This window comes from Ammodytes marinus, assembly GCF_949987685.1.
Source record: "Ammodytes marinus genome assembly, chromosome: 1".
NCBI classification, from domain to species: Eukaryota; Metazoa; Chordata; class Actinopteri; order Uranoscopiformes; family Ammodytidae; genus Ammodytes; species Ammodytes marinus.
This window is the reverse complement of record NC_137230.1, coordinates 11,741,650-11,760,512: the sequence shown is the minus strand read 5'-3', so window position 1 is coordinate 11,760,512 and position 18,863 is coordinate 11,741,650. Positions and strand designations below refer to the sequence as shown.

Here is an 18,863-nt window from a genome sequence, read left to right as displayed (position 1 = left end):
CCCATAACACAAAAACATTTCAAACTCCTAAATCAACAGATTTTTTTATGCCAGACTTGTAAACTGTAATGATAGTAAACATGTGTATAACCAATGCATCAGAATGAATAATTTTTAGTTCTTAAATTTGAAGTTCTTATATGGCTCACAAAAACCAATGTTGGTTTGATGTTTCATTATGTCTCCGTGTACTGCCTTAGTGTATTTTTCTTCTCTGACTTACAGTTTCTCCTTCATATCCCCTCCCCCCACACAGTAACACCCTACATTATTCTGTTCTTCACTTACACAGCGTGATCTCTCTCTCTCACTCACTCTCTATCCAACACACATTCAGAAATAAGGTACCTTGAATTGGCTTTGCTTTTGTGCATTCTGTTTTTAAGAGCTGTTGCTCAAACCCTCAAGGCCTCTCTTTTTGCCATAGAGAAAACGGAAAGGCAGAGAAAGAGCAATTGAGATGAGATATAATTCTACCCCATCCTTCCTCCTCTTTTCACAGTTCCTCTACAAAACACCTATTGTCTCATTCAAATCATTTTGAGAGGCTTGTGCACAAGATGTGAGGTTTTGTGGAAAATAACTAGTAATACATTTCTTTTACACTCATCTTGTCCCATGCTTGCTCTTCTCCCATGTCTGTGGATGATAGATCCATTCGGCAAAGGAATGCTTTGTATTCTCCCTCCTTTCTGTGCACACACCCAGAAAACACATCTATACGCCCTTTACTATTGTCATCCAGTATTAATCATATTTAGAAGGTGTTTGCTATTGTTTGCGTAAATTGTTTCTGTTCTCGCATTATCTGAAAAGCTAGTAATTACAATGGAACTGGTAGATTTTTGAGGGGTTTGATAATTATCCTCCCTGTGTTGAACATATCATAGAGAAACATCTTTGATATGTCACCAAAGCACTGCCACGCATGAAGCAGAGGCATGCCAAAGTTGCGCTGAGATAAGCTGCTCAGCATAGCAAAGCCAGAGGCAGAAAGCCCCACCATTTCTATGACAAGAGGAAACAATAAAGGGGGGCTCCCTAAGACAATAAATAACCCTAATTGCATTGGATTGCAACCCTCCATCATCAGTCCTCCATCATGTATTGCAGAAAGAAAGCAGAGAAATACACAGCTAGTTCAGCCTCGCAAACTGTGTCCAGTGGTTGAACAGATCACACTATATTTTACCTCTCCCTGAATTATTTGAATCTTGTCTGCACAATATAACGATTTAGTGTTTGATGCAAATTCATAAGGGTAGTTCTTGATTTTATTTTCCGTATCATTTTGGATCACCGTCCTCATCTTACTTTACCAGAGCACGGTCCACATTGGTCGAAATAAGCTGATGGGGATATATACTCTACAATAGTGGGGAGCGGAGTAGACACAATGATGTAACATTGATAGACAGTGCAATGGAGAGTGGCTTACAGCATGAGTGTTGAACAAAAATAAATGGGTGAAGAGTGCCTTCTGTCTTTGACAGTTGCCATGGACACCAAGAAAGTTGATTTTCTGCTGTGTGCATTTGTTTTCTTCTAATGGAAAACACACGCACACACAAATGATCACCACACTTTACGACGTTCACAAACACCAGCTCCTAGTTGTCTTTCTGCCGAAAAAACACCCACTTCCTTAAGTGTTCAAAGAAGACAAATGCATTTTTAAATGAATAGCATGCTAATGACTTTTACAGGTTTTCTTGTATGGAAATGAAGTCTTTAGGAATACCTGCTAGGCTCTTACACGGTAAGAAAGCACAGCACAAGATGTGTTAGACAGCAGAGCAACAAGATAAACGCACACAGGGCACAGCTAATCAGAAGTTGTCTTTATCTTTGATGGAAGATGACTCCTGGGCTCTTTGTTCCTCGATGAAACAAGCATGAGATTCACCAACACAGCATAGCCTACCCATTAATCTGTCACTTTTCAGATACACTTTTTTCTCTTATCTTTCTCTTTCAGTGTCTCTTTGTTTCTGTTCGTCCCTTCTGTAATTGCCGGGGAGATTTTGAAGCTCTGATGTATGTACACGATCTCTTTACTGGCATCCTCTTTTTAACTTTTTCATCCACTAGCCTCATTAAACATTTCCTTACATCCACATGACTTCAAAGGGACATTTCATATCGCACAAGAGATTATTTATCAGGGAACGTCATATTAACAGTAGATTAGCCTGTAGCGTCTGTCTTTGTAGGGTGCATGTCAAAAACTCAGGCTTTAACGTGTTCCACTTAAGTGTAGTGGTATGCACCCTATGCATTATGATTAGGCCTGTCTGTCAGTTTAACGGAAGTGAAACTGACTGTGTGCCTTTAGGCAGACAACTTATTGATCGGTGAGTAAAGCACAACATGAATGACAAAAACATGCAAACCCTTAAAATATTGACTGTCCCATGACAACTGCATGGAGCTTATGATAATAGTTATTCCCTAGGAACAACATAAACAATAGGGACACTTAAAAAAGGACAAAGGTAAGATTAATCAACTGTCTTTGTGCAAATGGGTTCCACATTTTGGATTAGTTCAATGTGTGGCAAGACCAATCATAGAGGCCATTGCAGATGAATCCATTGCTGCGGTTGTGACTAAGACACAAATGAACTGTTAGGAGAGACATTACACAGTTAAGTTAATTTGCTATATACTATTACTAACATAATGGCATGCAACATTATTTGTGAATTTTTAGTGATACTGTATGTTACTTGTTTTAGCTTTTTTTTTAAGCAAAAATGATTTCACAAATGATTTTAAAATAGAAAAACCAGTGTGAAAACCATGTCATCCTCTGAGCGGCCACGTTAAACCACATCACGTTTGTCGTGGAATGAATGCCATAAGTGATCGGCGTTTGCTACAGGTTGTGTTGCTCTAACATCCAGATATGACTCCAGACCATAAAAGGCTACACAAGTTTTCCTGAGCGTGTTACCGCTTGAAGGCTTTCAGACATCAGCTGACACCGGAACGCATGGTGCCAAGATTCACCGTAGCGAGAGTCCGGCTCTGAAGCGCGCGCACAAATCAGCACCTTGGACAGCGCACGGCGCCGCAGTGGCGATGCGTGTATTCAACCGGTGGCTTTCAACCAGAGCAGTAGTGTGAAGAGACTGTTTGATTTAGTGTCACATGCAAATTATTTGTGTTCCACATGTGAACAAGGCTGATCAAGGCTGATGCTTTCTGGATCACTTGGACTTGTGTTTTTTCTTTTTTCTTCTCCGAATACAGAGCACCTCCGTCCATTCCATCGTGTGGGTAGGCGTGCCGCCGCTGGATACGCGCTTGACTCCAGAAGCCGTGCTGAGCAGCCTTTGGAATAGGTGACTGTCAGGCGGGCGGGAGTGGTGGTGGTGCCAAAGAGACCCTCCATTTATAAGGATGCTGGTGGGAAATGCCTGCAGACAGAGATGACGAGATTTGTCAAAAGGCACTTGAACTCCTGTCGGATCTTTGTTCGAAGGGAGAAGTGCAGAACGAGCACTGCCTGGATTTTATCTACTATTTCCGAGACCTCGCCAGGCCACGCTATTCGGATTCAGGTGAGGCATAATTTGCACGCTTGATGCAACGGGTGCATTCCTTGCTTTCAACTGAAGTGAACGCGCGTGAGACTTTGTGAACATTATGCTCGTAAAAAAAACCAAGGCTATTGCTGAGAGCTCTTTCACTAAGACAAACAATATCCTTTGTTCGGAATTTGGATCTGCACCATCTTCCCAACACATTAATTAGCTCACTAATTATTCAGTGTGGTTGTGTAGGCTTCTATTTTTTGTAACGGGAATGTAGGCTACGGCATCTCTTTTTCACTGAGAGCAAAAAACGTGGTCTAACAGTTTAAATTCTTATTTCCAATATTCATTTACGTGAGGTTGACATTCTGCAAGAGTCAAGATGTCTTATATGAGCCCGGCTCATTCCAACACGTGTACAAATGCCGACAGGGACGTCGTGTAGTGAGAGTGGCACACTAAATAACACTGGTCAGGCTTTTCTCCTCCATGAATGAGTTGCGCTTGTGCCTGCGCTCGCCGGTGGCAGTTATTACTATATCTTACTTCATTAAAAGTTTACCTACAATTTCATTCCTCTTGAAGCCTTATGTGGGTAACATGAAACATTTACTCAATGAATGTACTAAACTTGAGATAGGTCTACATTGCACAACAGGGCGTATTCCAGAACACGAGTCTCCATTCAGTGGGAAATAAGTGTGACCACATAGTCACGCTTCATCATCATTGCGTGTGTGTGTGTGTGTGTGTGTGTTTGTGTGTTTGTGGGTGTGTGTGCGCGTGCGTTGTGAGTGGGATAATGTGAAGGAGTGAGAAAGCACAGTTACTGCAATAATCCACATGCCTGTACATAAATTAATTTTTAATTATCATTAAGCATTCTTCACCACATTACCATCATTTTATTCTTACTACCCCTCTCTGCACCCATTCCCATCATCCCTTCCCTCCCTATTTCCTGCTGATATCCTCTATTCCCTGATCTTCCAGCGGTCTCCCTCCTTCATCATATGGGCTGATCCTGTCGTTTATTTTCCATTGCACAGACAGTTTGAGAAGTGGAACTTCTGTAGTAGGTAGCCTATGTGAAATGGAGTTATCTATCAGGGTGGCTTGCCCATATGGTTTAATTTCAGTTCCTGATGGCATGTTGGCAGCACCTGGTATACTAGATACAAGTAAATATAAGATCAGAGGTTCAGCCCCCTTTGACCCAGTGTTCAGAAAGGGGTGGGTGGGATTCAGTGTATGTCTTAAAATACTGGTTGTGAACATTTATGTCCTTTCGCAACTATTTTGAGACATAATTTTGACTTTGCAAAGTGATAAACCAATACAGGAAAAGTTCATTGTAATGGAGATATATTATTGACAATCTTGTATGGCTGCCCCCTGGAAGACTGTGAGTTGAATAATCAGTCTGAACCCCGCTTGTATGGCGTGTCTTGCCTTTGGTCAGTCAGTGTAAATAAAACATATAAGCAAAACACTGACACAATCATGCCAGGCCAGTAGTTGGCAATATTGTTATTGGTTGTAAATTATATTTTCTCTGGCAGATTTAGTAACATTTAGACTGAGGAAAGCTTTGTTTTCAATGGCTATTTTATTGGCTATCTTACGCTAACTGGCCATATAGCCTATTGCTTTGTTAGCACTTGTTTGCCTCATACATTATTGTACATACGTATATGAAGGTCACCTGTGCTCTTAAATAAGCCCACCCTCTTTGTCGTGATGCCATCTTTGAATATGTTCAGGTGTCTTTGGATTCTTCTCTGACAGGAAGAACTAGGGTGGCCTGCCAATTAAGGCAACTGCAGGCTCTGAGTCGTCAGATGACAAGTGTCACAATTTCTCAACAGTATTCTCCCAAATGACACATACTTTGGTATTCACAGAATCTCAGAGCACAGAAAGGACAGTTTGCCTGAGTTCCTGTGCGAGGTATTATGATAGCGCCCACACACAGCCATTCCTGTTAGGCAGTGCTGATGGATTTGAAAGATGTGTAATGCAAAATTCAAAGCTCTCTATAATGCCCAGACTTTTTGCACTTAACCGTCAGAAATAGTCTTTAAATGAGGTGTGGCAGATTGAGAACAACTTTTTTGTTGCATAATATGTTTTGTTATACCAGTTCCTCTTTTAAAGGGGTGTTTTTATGGTGACAAATCCTATAAGTCAGGTTGAGACTTAACTGCAACATTTTAAACAACACACTTTAGTTAAACATTTAGTGGCATACAGTATCTTAATATCCAGGATTTTCTATTGATATAACCTATAAAATATCTAGAAAAATGAAGATTAGAGTATTAAATCAGATGGCTTTGAAAATGTGTTTTCTTAACAAACCCTGCCTGGTTTTAGTGTGAAACTGTTTTCAGATACCAACAGATACTACATGCACAATACAATAGTGTCCACATACAAAGGTTTGCGTAAGGCTGTCTTTTCAAGCCACTGGTTGTTTCACTTAATTATGCTAACTCGTTATACAGTTACCTAGTTACTGAAAAAAATGTGTGGCAAGGTTGTCAGCCCATACAATAACTACATTATAGCCATTATCAATACAAATATCCCATTCTGATTGCCACCAAGGGATATTTGACTTGATATGATGCTCATTCTGTTGTTAAGATTGTTTTTATATTAGCATGCTTGTTTAAAAAAAAATGTTGGGCTAATACAGTAGCACACTATGCATAGCAATGTGAGGGTGGTTACTCAGGAAAAGCAATCATTGGTTCCTTTAGACTGAAATGGGTTAATTGGAACCCTATCATTGAAGTAATTACACTGAATCACAGATTGATTCTATTTTCAGTTATTATTTTCTTTTTAAAACCATACACATCTTCATCAAAATGTACTCTACACACATGGATGCTCACACAATCGATAGGTTTAAAGGTACCCATTAGCCTTTGCACATACACTTGGCCTTGGTCTGTATAACTGCCCTCAAAGAGCCAACAATAGACATCGAAAAATGATTTACCTTAAATATTTTAGATTTGATAATTATTTAAGAAATTTTAATACAGTAAATTAGAGGACACATTTAAACATCTAAACAGGAAAGCTAATAATGTACCTGGCTAATATTGGCCATCAAAGCTAAAGTGAACATTTCAATATGTGAACATCTGCCCCATTTTGTCATCAACATTTTTCCTCAAAGGACCATAACTTTGGATTACATTTAATTTATCTGACTCAGACTGCTGAAGTCTGGTCGCTTTGGCTGTACTTAGCAATTATGCCCCACATTTTTCACTGTAGTTAGGCAGGAGTGCTGATTTCACAGCCACTTTGAAGAGGAGCAATTATCATGGTCCTTTTTCTATCAATGTTTTTTTAAAGGTACAGTTCTGGACCTATACATAAAGACAAGAAGAGAGAGCAAAACTAGATGAAAAAGTTAATTAATAGGGTACATTTTCACGTGTTATATTTCTGTTCTGTAATACTTTTATTATTATTTATTTATTTTATGTATTCCTTTGACTATAGAAGTATAGAAGTTCATAGAATCCCTTTTATTACAGAGCCACAGATTGGAATGATAGTTAGAGTTACAGAGGCTTCTATGATTTATCTTTCAAAAGAAAAATGACTTTGGAGAAAATCAGCCACTTCTTGTGAACAGAGCTGATTCACAAAGGCCCTTGATGACTACGGTTCACAACTCACCCTTCTCATCCATGGTGACTAGCATAACCTGTCCTGGTGAATAATCAGTGTCTGCTTTGAAACCATAAACCATTGACAGACAGACAGACAGACAGACAGACAGACATACAGACAGACAGACAGACAGACAGACAGACAGACAGACAGACAGACAGACAGACAGACAGACAGACAGACAGACAGACAGACAGACAGACAGACAGACAGACAGACAGACAGATAGACAGACAGACAGACAGACAGACAGACAGACAGACAGACAGACAAATAGATAGACAGATAGATAGATAGATAGATAGATAGATAGATAGATAGATAGATAGATAGATAGATAGATAGATAGATAGATAGATAGATAGATAGATAGATAGATAGATAGATAGATAGATAGATAGATAGATAGATAGATAGATAGATAGATAGATAGATAGATAGATAGATAGATTGATATAATCACTTTTCCTTTTCTACTACACAGTAGTTTGAGTCAATATAAAGAGGTAACCTGAGGTCTACTGAGAAATCTTCCTTTCCAAAACGTTTATAAACATATTCATATTCATACACCTCAACCCCAGTATCATTAAAATGAAAGTATGCGTATGAAAATGCATTTAGTGGTTTCAACACACTATTCCCTATCTGGTATCAGCAACGGGCTAAACAAGATAATCATGCAAGGGCGTACACACCATTTGGATGTGATGAGTTAAAATGATGATTAAATAAATGGTTTAATCCTAATTAATCTCATTGGAGAATCGTTGTAGCAATGAATAAAAGAAAAACAGGAAATCCCACAGAGAGCTAACTGTATTGTTTTAATAAATCAGGTTTGGAGCTATGCATACAACATACCCATGAGTGTTACTGTAATAGCAACAATATGATAAAATATTTCCAAACGGTTTTCACACTACTTAATATACAAAGGTGTCTCATGATGGTAATGGCAAAGGGATACTTTTGGATTAACTTTGCAACAAAGCAGAAAGAAAAGTAAAAAAAAAGAATTGTTAAGTCCTCATTTTCTGTCTCTCTTGTCACCTTCTCAGATATATCGATAAGTCTGTTGTCACTGGTGGTGACTGCCTGTGGCTTGGCCCTGTTTGGGGTCTCACTCTTTGTCTCCTGGAAGCTCTGCTGGATACCATGGAGAGAGGGTGCTCTGTCTCCCACTACCAAGGAGGTCCATGGGCACCTCAACCCCACCATGAGCCCTCTGCCCTCGCTGCTGGCGCCCAGGCAGCCGGTGTACACAGCTGTGGATCCCCCGCCACACAACCGCCGTGAGTCAACACAATGCTCCATGGCCAGAGAGCCCACTCCAGTGGCGTCTGTGGTGTCAGTGGAGGCTCCGGTGACTCCTGTATCACCACCGCCACCTGCTGTGGTCATGGCCACACCAGAGGCAGCTATGAAGATCAGTCACACATCTCCAGACATCCCCCTGGACGCCCAGATTAAAAGCCGGGAGAATGGGGTCCACACTAACCCTCGCATGCAGAGACAGACCACTGAACCCCCGCCCTCTGGTCAATTGACTGAAATTGGGTCAGTATGCTACACCATTTCTTTGTTGATGTCATTTTTAAAGTGAGAACTGTTCGACATTCTGTACATTCTTCCATCCAACAGAATGTTCCTAAAGGGATATATATATATGACTATGCTTTTTCTGATTGAGTCGGTTGATGTTGTCTAATGATGTTTTGTCAATTGTCTTTGCTCACAGGCAAGGGTCTATTCGCAGGCATATGAACCTGTCCAACCCGGACTTCAACGTGGCCCAGTTCCAAAGGCAAGACTCCCTCACTGGAATGGGGCTGGGCCTGGGTCGCCTCAAACCCGAGCTGTACAAACAGCGCTCCCTGGAAGGGGATGACGGTGGTCGCAGAGGCGGGCGCTGTGGGCGCCTCACTTTTATCCTAAGATTTGACTGTGATCAGGAGCAGTTAATAGTTAAGCTTCACAAGGCAGAGGACCTCCCAGCCAAGGACTTCTCCGGTACCTCTGACCCGTATGTGAAGATCTACCTGCTCCCCGATCGAATGACCAAGCACCAGACCAAGGTGCACCGCAAGACACTTAACCCGGTGTTTGACGAGGTCTTCCTGTTTCCCGTGGCGTACTCTGAGCTTCCCACGCGTAAGCTGCACTTCAGCGTCTACGACTTCGACCGGTTCTCACGACACGACATCATCGGCCAAGTGGTCGTCGATAACTTCCTGGATCTGGCAGATTTCCCCAGGGAGACCAGACTCTGCCGGGACATCCAGTATGTCTCCACGGTGAGTTAGTGCTGCACTTTGAAAATGATGTCATGTCACTTAGGTGTGCCACTTTATATATTTAGCTCTGAAGTATTCCCACCAAAAAGCACACGTGCTATATTTAGCCTGACAGATTTGATCATTGAGTGCTTTTGGTCCACATTTGAGTCCTTTATTACAGCACAATCTGTCTTTCAGTGACAGTTAAAATATCAAATAAAGTTGACAGTTTTTATAAACACCGTGAGCTGTCAGCTCTGAATAAACAAGAGGAGAATTGATATCCAAGGTGAATAAGTCACACTTTGACATCGTTGATATTTCTTTTTACTCTACAAAACACACATAACAGGCCTTTGTTATCTAAAAAATATTAGCTTTTAGGCTTTGTATTGGCTTTAATTACTTTTTTAAATATACTTGGTAGACACAAAATATTAGGAAGAGGAAGCAATTAAAAAGACCCTACACATGCAGCTATTCATTCTAGTTGAACTACAACCATTGTTTATGTATACATTGCAGCCAACCGATACAGGGGAATTTCAGAAAGACATTTTAATGGGAAAACACATTAAATGCATCTACCACTAATTATCTAAATACAGTTCCCTTAGCTGGGGCCACCCATTTTTATAAAATATGTCAATTAAATCCAGGGTCAGACTGCCCAGGGTCAACAAAATGTAAAGCTTAGCTGGGTTAGGCTTCCAGTAACTGCTTCATTGACAGGCACCTCAGTGTGGGATTCTAACCAGCTGTTATGTGCAATTGATCTGGTTCGTCATGAAGTGCTGAAGTGACATTAATAGGACTATAGGGCCCAATGCCATTGATTGCTGCAGACAATTCCTTTCATCCTAGGTAGGTCAATGAACCATCATAAAAGAGGAACAGCTGTTTAGATGAAAACTATCTTGTCCTTTTCTTTACATCACAGATCCAACCCTCAGTTATTGCTGTAATGATTAAATTTTACACACCAGAGTAATTGCTTAGAAATATAAGCTAAAACATGGCAATGCCGCCAACAATTGGTCCGAAGTCCTCAGCTCCAAAAAGAAAACTGAAGTTGTACCTTCCTTCTGTAATTTTCAAATATTACACTTTCATAATTTTCTGATCTATAATGACAACTACCCAGCAAATGTCAGTTGTACAGTGTATAAAGCAACATGGGATTACATGCCTCAGCTCTGTGTGTCTGTCTCTGGTCCATCTAATAAGCAAAGCATCATCTCCCTCCACTGGTGTCCATGTTTCTGTTCTGCAGCTCTGTTCCTCGCCTCATATGTAAATGACTTGGCTGCACAGCAGCAATTTCAGTTTAATGAGCTTTGTCTCTTACGTACCTGCATTTGTTAGCCTTACTGATCCATCTGTCAATCTAAGTTAAATATAGCCACTGTAGTAATGTGATGTATTAGCTGGAGAAAGAAACCTGCTTACCTTGAAACCTGTAATGGACTGCTTTAGTCTCTCGCATAATGTGAGAGAGCTGCACAATTTAATCTTCACATTCATTTTCACAGTCACTCATGCTTTCATTCATAGTAACTGCTGGTCCTTTAAGTATCATTATTGTGTATTAATATTATTGCAATGAGCCAACTGCAAGGTATGTGGAAACTGCACCGTGCAGGTCAGTTTACATGGTTATCTTGCTAACTTAATGTATTCCCTTACTGATGTAATGGCAGATGGACTCATCATTATAGAGTATACATGACTACACATTGGTTTGGCCATTATGAAAAGCAAAACAGCTGGAGGCATCATATCCAAAAGACGTATTGTCAGCATTGTTTTTTGTCAAAATCACTCAAATAAAGTGCTATATAGTATAATAAACTTAACATTATAATAAAGGTGGCAACTCTGCTTTAGGACACACTTTGTCATGGGCCTCCCCAATTATGAGGGGAAAAGTCTTACTTGACCTAGAAAAAGTCATATTTAAGGGAGCCAAGCAAAAGTAGGCAGCCGAAGAAAATGGCAGATGCCTGATAAGACGCAAAGTATGCAGGAGTGGTCTGTCAGGCAGCTAGTTATCAAGAAGCAGACAGCCAGGTAGACATTATTTTTAGACCTTTGGGCTTCTTGTCAATGCCATGAAGCTATTAGAAATGACAGTGCACGTCAGTGTATGCATGTTTGTATCAATTCATTTATAGTTCATGTATTTTGTGCCTTGAAAACCATCAATAATTTACAAAAGCATACAAATAAATGGTTACCATTGTTGTTGCTCTGGTTGCAAAAGTAAACCTGAGTTAGGTGACAATACAAATCCAAAGCTACATCACCTGAAACAATGCCATTTTGGCCATTGATGGTTTCTACACAGTATTCACTGATAATAGGCAATGTATAAGGTTGACAGGGTTTGATTGATTATGGTTACTGCAATTTTTATAAAATATACAGCACACGTGAAGGAACATTTATCTTTTTTTTCCCATCTGATATCTGTCCACATGATGTGCCCTTGTTGTTGTTTTTTAAGATACATGCTACTTTTTTCTCAAAGTAGGAGTGAGCGAATTTGGAGAATGCTTGAATCTCTCCTCACAATCTGCTACCTGTCTGTACTGTATTGTGGATCCTGGATCGTGAGGAGATATTCACTGATTTTGACAACGAGTGATTTTGACAACAAGCATTCTCTAGAATCACTGACTCCACCTTTAAGCTTACAGTAAATGTGTGGCATGGTGCATATCTTTCATTCTGTAGACTTCTGATGCAGCAAATATCAGCTCACCGAATAATACTTTAATGCATAGAGTTTCACATATGGCACACTGTCTCTATCTTTCTCTCTCTCACTTTCTCTATCTCTATATGTCTTTCTCACTCACTAACATACACACACAGACAGACAGACACACACACACACACACACACACACACACACACACACACACACACACACACACACACACACACACACACACACACACACACACACACACACACACTGTATCCTCCTGCTTCATTCAGCTGCAACCTGCAAGTGCTAAAAGCAATGGAAGGTTGCATGAATCTCCAACAGTCTTTGCTTGATAAGACTTACTGCACTGAAATACACACAGCAGTCATAAGCCCACTTGTCATCCACACATTCAGCAGACTTGTCCCAATGATGATAATGATACCAAGTTAAACTGGGGGTTGAGAAACATAAAAGTGACACATATAAGTAATAGTATATACATAGCAGATTTCAACGTGTGAAGTTTATTTATTCATGCATTTGAAGTTTGGTGTCGATGGACAATGTGAACTTTCAATACATTGCTCAAGGAAAACTGAAGAAGGACTCACAACCAGTAAAACTGAGGTGTTTAGATACAGCTGAATAAAGATCCTGGAAAACAAAAGTGTGGGAAAGGGTTCAAAATGTTTATATTCAGGTGCAGCGGTATAATGTGATTGGTGGCCATTGACAACCATCTTGTATCATGTCCTCAACTCAATTAAACATAACTCGGGTCAACTTTATTAATATGGGTCTTTAAACACGGGGAAATTAAAATTGAGAAATATGAATATAAAGCTCACGACACAATGTCCTATTTGTGCAAACAGAGAAAGTACAAAATCCAAGTGGCTTGTACACTGTCTGTGTAAAGTGCTACTGCGTTGTGTAATGGGAGCTTCAGCAAATCAAGGAGCAGCAGGGAAACAAGGTTAGAGTGCTTTTCTTGTGCTAGGTCTCAGGTCACAATGCGTAACCATTCTGTTTCTCACAGGATTCATCCTCCAAGAAGTCCTAGAAAATTATGTTGGCAGAGTCACCAACTGGATAGATTGATCCAACACATACCTCACTGTGGTTTTATGGTCATGTATGACTGAAAGTATACGTCGTGATCATGTGCAGTCAGTACCATGGGGAATGGACAGATTAGCTGAGCAAGTACATGCATATTTCAGTGTGCTTCTCTGCAGCTAAAGAGGACACCGTGTGCCTTTGTGAAGCACATTACATTTACACTGACACTATTATTCTACACTTATCATGAAAGATCATGCTTATATATTTATGAAACAATTGATAAAAACCAACATTGGTCTAAGAATCATAGCAAGTTACAAATGTGCCATGAAAATCAAGATGTCCTCAATAGTCCATAGTTTATCACAAAATAGAGGATTTTGGGACCACATTTGCAGAAAATAAGAGACTTGGAAAGGAAGTGAGTTCGGAGGAGACGCTGAGAATGTGACTACATAGGAAATGTGTTCTGTCAGTGTGTCCGAAGGGAATATTGATATTGACAAAAATATTCATGTGTGTATAAATGGTTCCCTTCTGATTTTTTTTTGTGGGGCGGTGCTGATGCTTCTTCCCTTTATTATTGATAGTTTCTCAATGTTAGCCAGTTAGATGAGAATGTTATGTGACAGGTGGTGATGAGCACCAGACAATCCCAGTATCTGTTGTGCTCCATTCTCACACAGTTCAGTTTATTCATTCATTTTGACATTACACAGCTTGCGAAAACTTACACATACACACACACACAGATTCTTAGACTTGCTAAATTGCTTGTTCTCAGACATTTGCACACACGTCCCACCCGTATACCCTCATAAACATTGTGCTATGACATACAAAACTAAAGCATGAGCACATTTAGTCAGTCGTCCCTTTACAATAACACTAAATGTTAATAGCAATATTAATCATACCTCATTCCAAATACCAACAAAATCCTCAATGCATACCAATGGATAAGCAAGATATTCAACTGTGGGAGTTGTTGTCTTCACCAGACACGTTTGTGTGCTTTCCTGCTTCTCACTTCTTCAGTTGAGTTATTTTAAGAGCAGGTGAGAAATGAGCTCAAGCAGCTGAACAGTATTCTCCATATTGGGTGAACAGTGCAGGGCTTTTATAAGAAAAATGTGACTGAAGCAATATTGTTAAATAGTGACCATCAAGTTGCTTTCATCAACATAAAACAAGTGTATGCTAGCATGATAATTAAAACAAATATACATAATCAAGATAATGCTTATGGTAGAGTAAATATGTTTTTTTTTGTGTCTTTCAGGATAATGTGGACCTTGGGGATCTGATGTTTTCACTCTGTTATTTGCCTACCGCTGGCCGATTGACCATCACCATGATAAAGGCACGCAATCTCAAGGCCATGGATATCACCGGCGCATCTGGTAATTCAAATGTGACACTCCCTGGAATCTCACTGGTATCCTGAAGGAAAAAATGATTGTCATCCTGTCTGTTTCTGTCCCTTGTTTAGATCCATACGTGAAGGTTTCACTAATGTGTGACGGGCGGAGACTGAAGAAGCGGAAGACATCAACAAAGAGGAACACTTTGAATCCGGTCTATAACGAGGCCATTGTCTTTGATGTCCCTCCAGACGCTATCGAGCAGATCAGCCTTTTGATTGCAGTGATGGACTATGACCGGTTAGAAGCTTTATATAATTCATACGGTCTTTTGCAACTCTTTTGCAGAAATCATTTTTAATTTATACGTGCTGCAGGATAAAAAGGATGCACTGTTTTCAAAGCACACTGCAATGACTTTGTAAACTCATATAAATAGTTTTGACAGTTCCACTTTTTCTATTCACACTCAATAGGTATTGCATCGTTATTTTTGGGAAATGCAGGGTTGTTCGTTATCATATAATTTTTTTGTCTCTCCCTCATGCACCTACAGTGTAGGCCATAATGAAGTCATTGGTGTGTGTCGAGTTGGCAACGATGAAGACAACCTTGGTCGGGACCACTGGAGTGAAATGCTCACATACCCACGGAAACCTGTCGCCCACTGGCATCCCCTCGTAGAGGTGAGGTGACTCTACTGTGATGAGTGTGAAGACCTGACCATATTTGGAACATGAACACATTTTGGTTCTTGCTAAGTGTTATTGGCTAATAACGTTGTCAAATCTGTTATAACACCGGCTGGTTATAGTCCTCGGACAGGACTATGCTGTTACTAAGCAAATATTGAAGCAAACTCTAACTAATTGTAGTTACAATCTGCTATCAGCAGACCCTCAGACATGTGTCTAACTGTTTCAGCCAAGAGACAGTTTGTGTAAACGTTATGTTTACTTCATGAGGCAGATTTTTTTTTTACACAAAGCCATGTGCATGCGAAATGTGGATTTTCAAAGGAAAGAATATTATACAGTATACGCTTAGAAAATATACAATATAACGGAGGATGTTGCCTACATTTTAGCATATCGCATGGTAACAATGGCAGTAAGGGAAAAGAGGATTACTAAATGCAAATCATTGGAAACTGACATTTATGGAAAACAAACTGATACAAAAATATGTATGAGCCCAAAATAGAAGTATTTCTTGCGTAAAAGTGTAAATGAATGAAAAGTATCTTAAAGTTAAGCCTGGTCACCACCGTTTCGACAGACTGACAATGTGCCGAAACGTTGATGACTAAAATAAAATGTATGGAGCTTCACTGACTGTATGGTACTTCTTCTCTTATGGATGGTGGAAAGATAACCTGCAAAGCTCTGAGGGGTTTGAGCTCTGGCACGTTTAAAAAAAAAATATGTGGTAAATAAAAAACCTGCAATCACTCTTTGTCATATCTGAAGATTAACTGAGAATTGCAGAAGTGATAATGAGGCAGACAACTAAGAGATACTATATAATCCAGCAGAGAAGAACTCTGAAATGCCTTCATTGTGTGTATTTGTGTGCACACTAAACATATGTGCAAAGCAATCCAAAGAGACGGTGAGAGTTGGAGCAATTGAGCCTTTTATTTCTTTCCTCTGGGGTTTTTAGAGTATGTAATACTTAAAAATCGTCACCGGAAAGAAACCACATTCAATATTTATCTCCTCACTTAAAGTTGTTCCGTCTTCACAAGCCCTTCCTCCTCACGCTTCTCCCCAAACGGCAGAGTATTGTAGTGCTGACATGCTGATAGCTTTCGAATGCTAGGTCTAGTCACGTTTTGTTTGCCAAGTTAGCCACTTACACTGTGAAAACTATTATCACTTTGCTTGTAGATGGCAAATGAAACAGTCGCTCTAGCGCAGTGTATTCCAATACAATTGAGTGAATACATTAAAAAAACTGACCTCACAAAATACCAAAATGAAATAGGAGACATTATTTGCTTGCGGCCCAATTCCTACCTCTGCAGGCGGTTATTTGTTTAGAGGTTGGACGATGAAAAGTTGGGGTTTTGCAAAATGTGGCTGTGGTTATATTTGATATGACTATGTATCTGTTAGCATGACTTTGTGAGAGAGTATTTTTTCTTGCACACGAATGGCACAGCTCTAACAGCTCTTTCTGCTTGACTTTGCAGTACCAGGGCACCACAAATAGCCAGGGGGGATCCTGCAATTCTCTGAAGACGCCTCCTTCCCCGTAGCCTTGAGCAACACTTCACATAATGGCACCAATCAACCTGAAGTTTCGGCTGTACCTTTGGAATGTTGTGCTGCACACATATGGTCCTTAAACATCGATAGACTACAATGGGAAAGAGAGACACAAACTGTATTGAGCTCTGCTCAGTTGGACCAGTTGCATGTTGAATTGCCGCATAGATGGATGTTTTTCTTTACTATAATGTTCCATAAGAAAAACAGCAGGCATGGGCAGACATTTTACGTCTGTGCTATTCCTGGGATTATTACTGTTTTTTACATAGTCTCGTTACTTGTTTTAATGAGGTGAGTCTGTATTTGCACAATGTACTTACAACCAGTTATACTGCCACACTGTTTTTTTTATTTGGTGGTAAATTGGTGCATGAGGTCATGATTTGGTGGGAAAACTTCTCCTTGTTTGTTTCGGTTTTCTATTTTTCGGGAAATGATATGTTGTTCTGTCAGTTGGTGTGAAGTGAAGGTTAATTTCTAGACAAAATATCTGTAAGTAAACTATGTTAAATGTTATCAATAAATATTCCATTTAAAAGAATGGTCTTACTTCATTTTGGGGAAATATAAGAAAAAAAACAGTCTGAAAATACAGTAGTTCTACATGGTGGACTTGGAAATATGTGAAACAATAAAATATGTACATTGAAAATCTATAAAGAATTTAAAACAATATTGTGAAAAAGTTGTAATTCATTTTGTAGCATGTCAATACTATTAATGTTTAACATAAATGTGTAAAATATACAATCCATAAAAAGGCAGCCAAGTGGATTTCTTAAAGGGCGGTTTGTCCAGATTATGAGTGCCTGTAGGCAAAGCTATACAATTAAACTTTGCCAAATTGGTAACTTCTCTAAAACAGTTAAGGAAACAAAATATGGAAATACATTATTTAAGTACACATTGCAGTGATTCCCACTGTAGTGAGCAATCAATTCGATTTTAGACTATGCTCTGAATTGGACGCACTCAAATGTGTTTGAAACTGTGGGATATTTATTGACTCAATTGAATCTTTTTGCATCCAAGAGTTTATCTGAGGTTGTTAAAAGGAAACATAGTATGAGTCACCAGGAACTTTTTTAATCATCTTTTAATAACACACACACACACACACACACACACACACACACACACACACACACACACACACACACACACACACACACACACACACACACACAACACACACACACACACACACACACACACACACACACACACACACACACACACACACACACACACACACACCACCATTTAAAATGCTAATTAAGAACAGTCAGTTCTACTGTACTCCTCTCGTCTTAGTTGCTTGAAATGGTCCCCAACCAGCAAGTCTCTCAACTGTGACTATTATATATACGGAAATTATATTTCATCATGTTTTATATTTAGTAGGGCAAGAATCTCGTTATACGATGCATATCCCGATACATGGGTGATGATACGATACGATATACGATACGATATACGATATATTGCGTTATATTGCGATCAACAAGCAAGGCGATATATTGCGATTTTTTTTTAAATAGTACATTTTTAGAAAAACTATAATGTTTACACACAATGGTATATGCATAAACATACTGTTTCTATGCAATCAGATTCAGAACAGTTATATGAATGAATGAATGAATTAATTAATGAATACTTTATTCCGGACTCAAAGTTCCATATTAAAAGACAATACAAATGCATGACAACACAAATTAAAATACATACAAGCATCGATTCCAATGTTTCCACAACCCAGAGGAGAACCTTGTATCGCTCTGTTTAGTGTCAGTGAGTGCAATTATTAGTTTGTTTTTTGACTCAAAAAGTCGACACATAAATTGATACATTAAATTCCTCAACACAGCATGAAAGGTGGGGACATTACTAGTCACAAACAAAGAGCTAGCACTTGTCCATCTAGG

At 39.5% G+C, this 18,863-nt stretch overlaps 1 protein-coding gene across 1 annotated transcript; it reads left to right on the top strand.

Annotated features, from left to right (window-relative positions):
• Window positions 1-3,409: 3,409 nt before the first annotated feature.
• On the top strand, window positions 3,410-16,922 carry syt9a (synaptotagmin IXa; the record flags this gene model as incomplete). The annotated part of the gene is made up of 7 exons (XM_080033639.1): window positions 3,410-3,566; window positions 8,300-8,798; window positions 8,980-9,535; window positions 14,581-14,701; window positions 14,791-14,962; window positions 15,219-15,348; window positions 16,857-16,922. Exons 1-7 carry the CDS (start codon window positions 3,419-3,421, stop codon window positions 16,920-16,922), a joined length of 1,692 nt encoding a protein of 563 aa, XP_079889765.1. The 5' UTR covers window positions 3,410-3,418.
• Window positions 16,923-18,863: the final 1,941 nt, after the last annotated feature.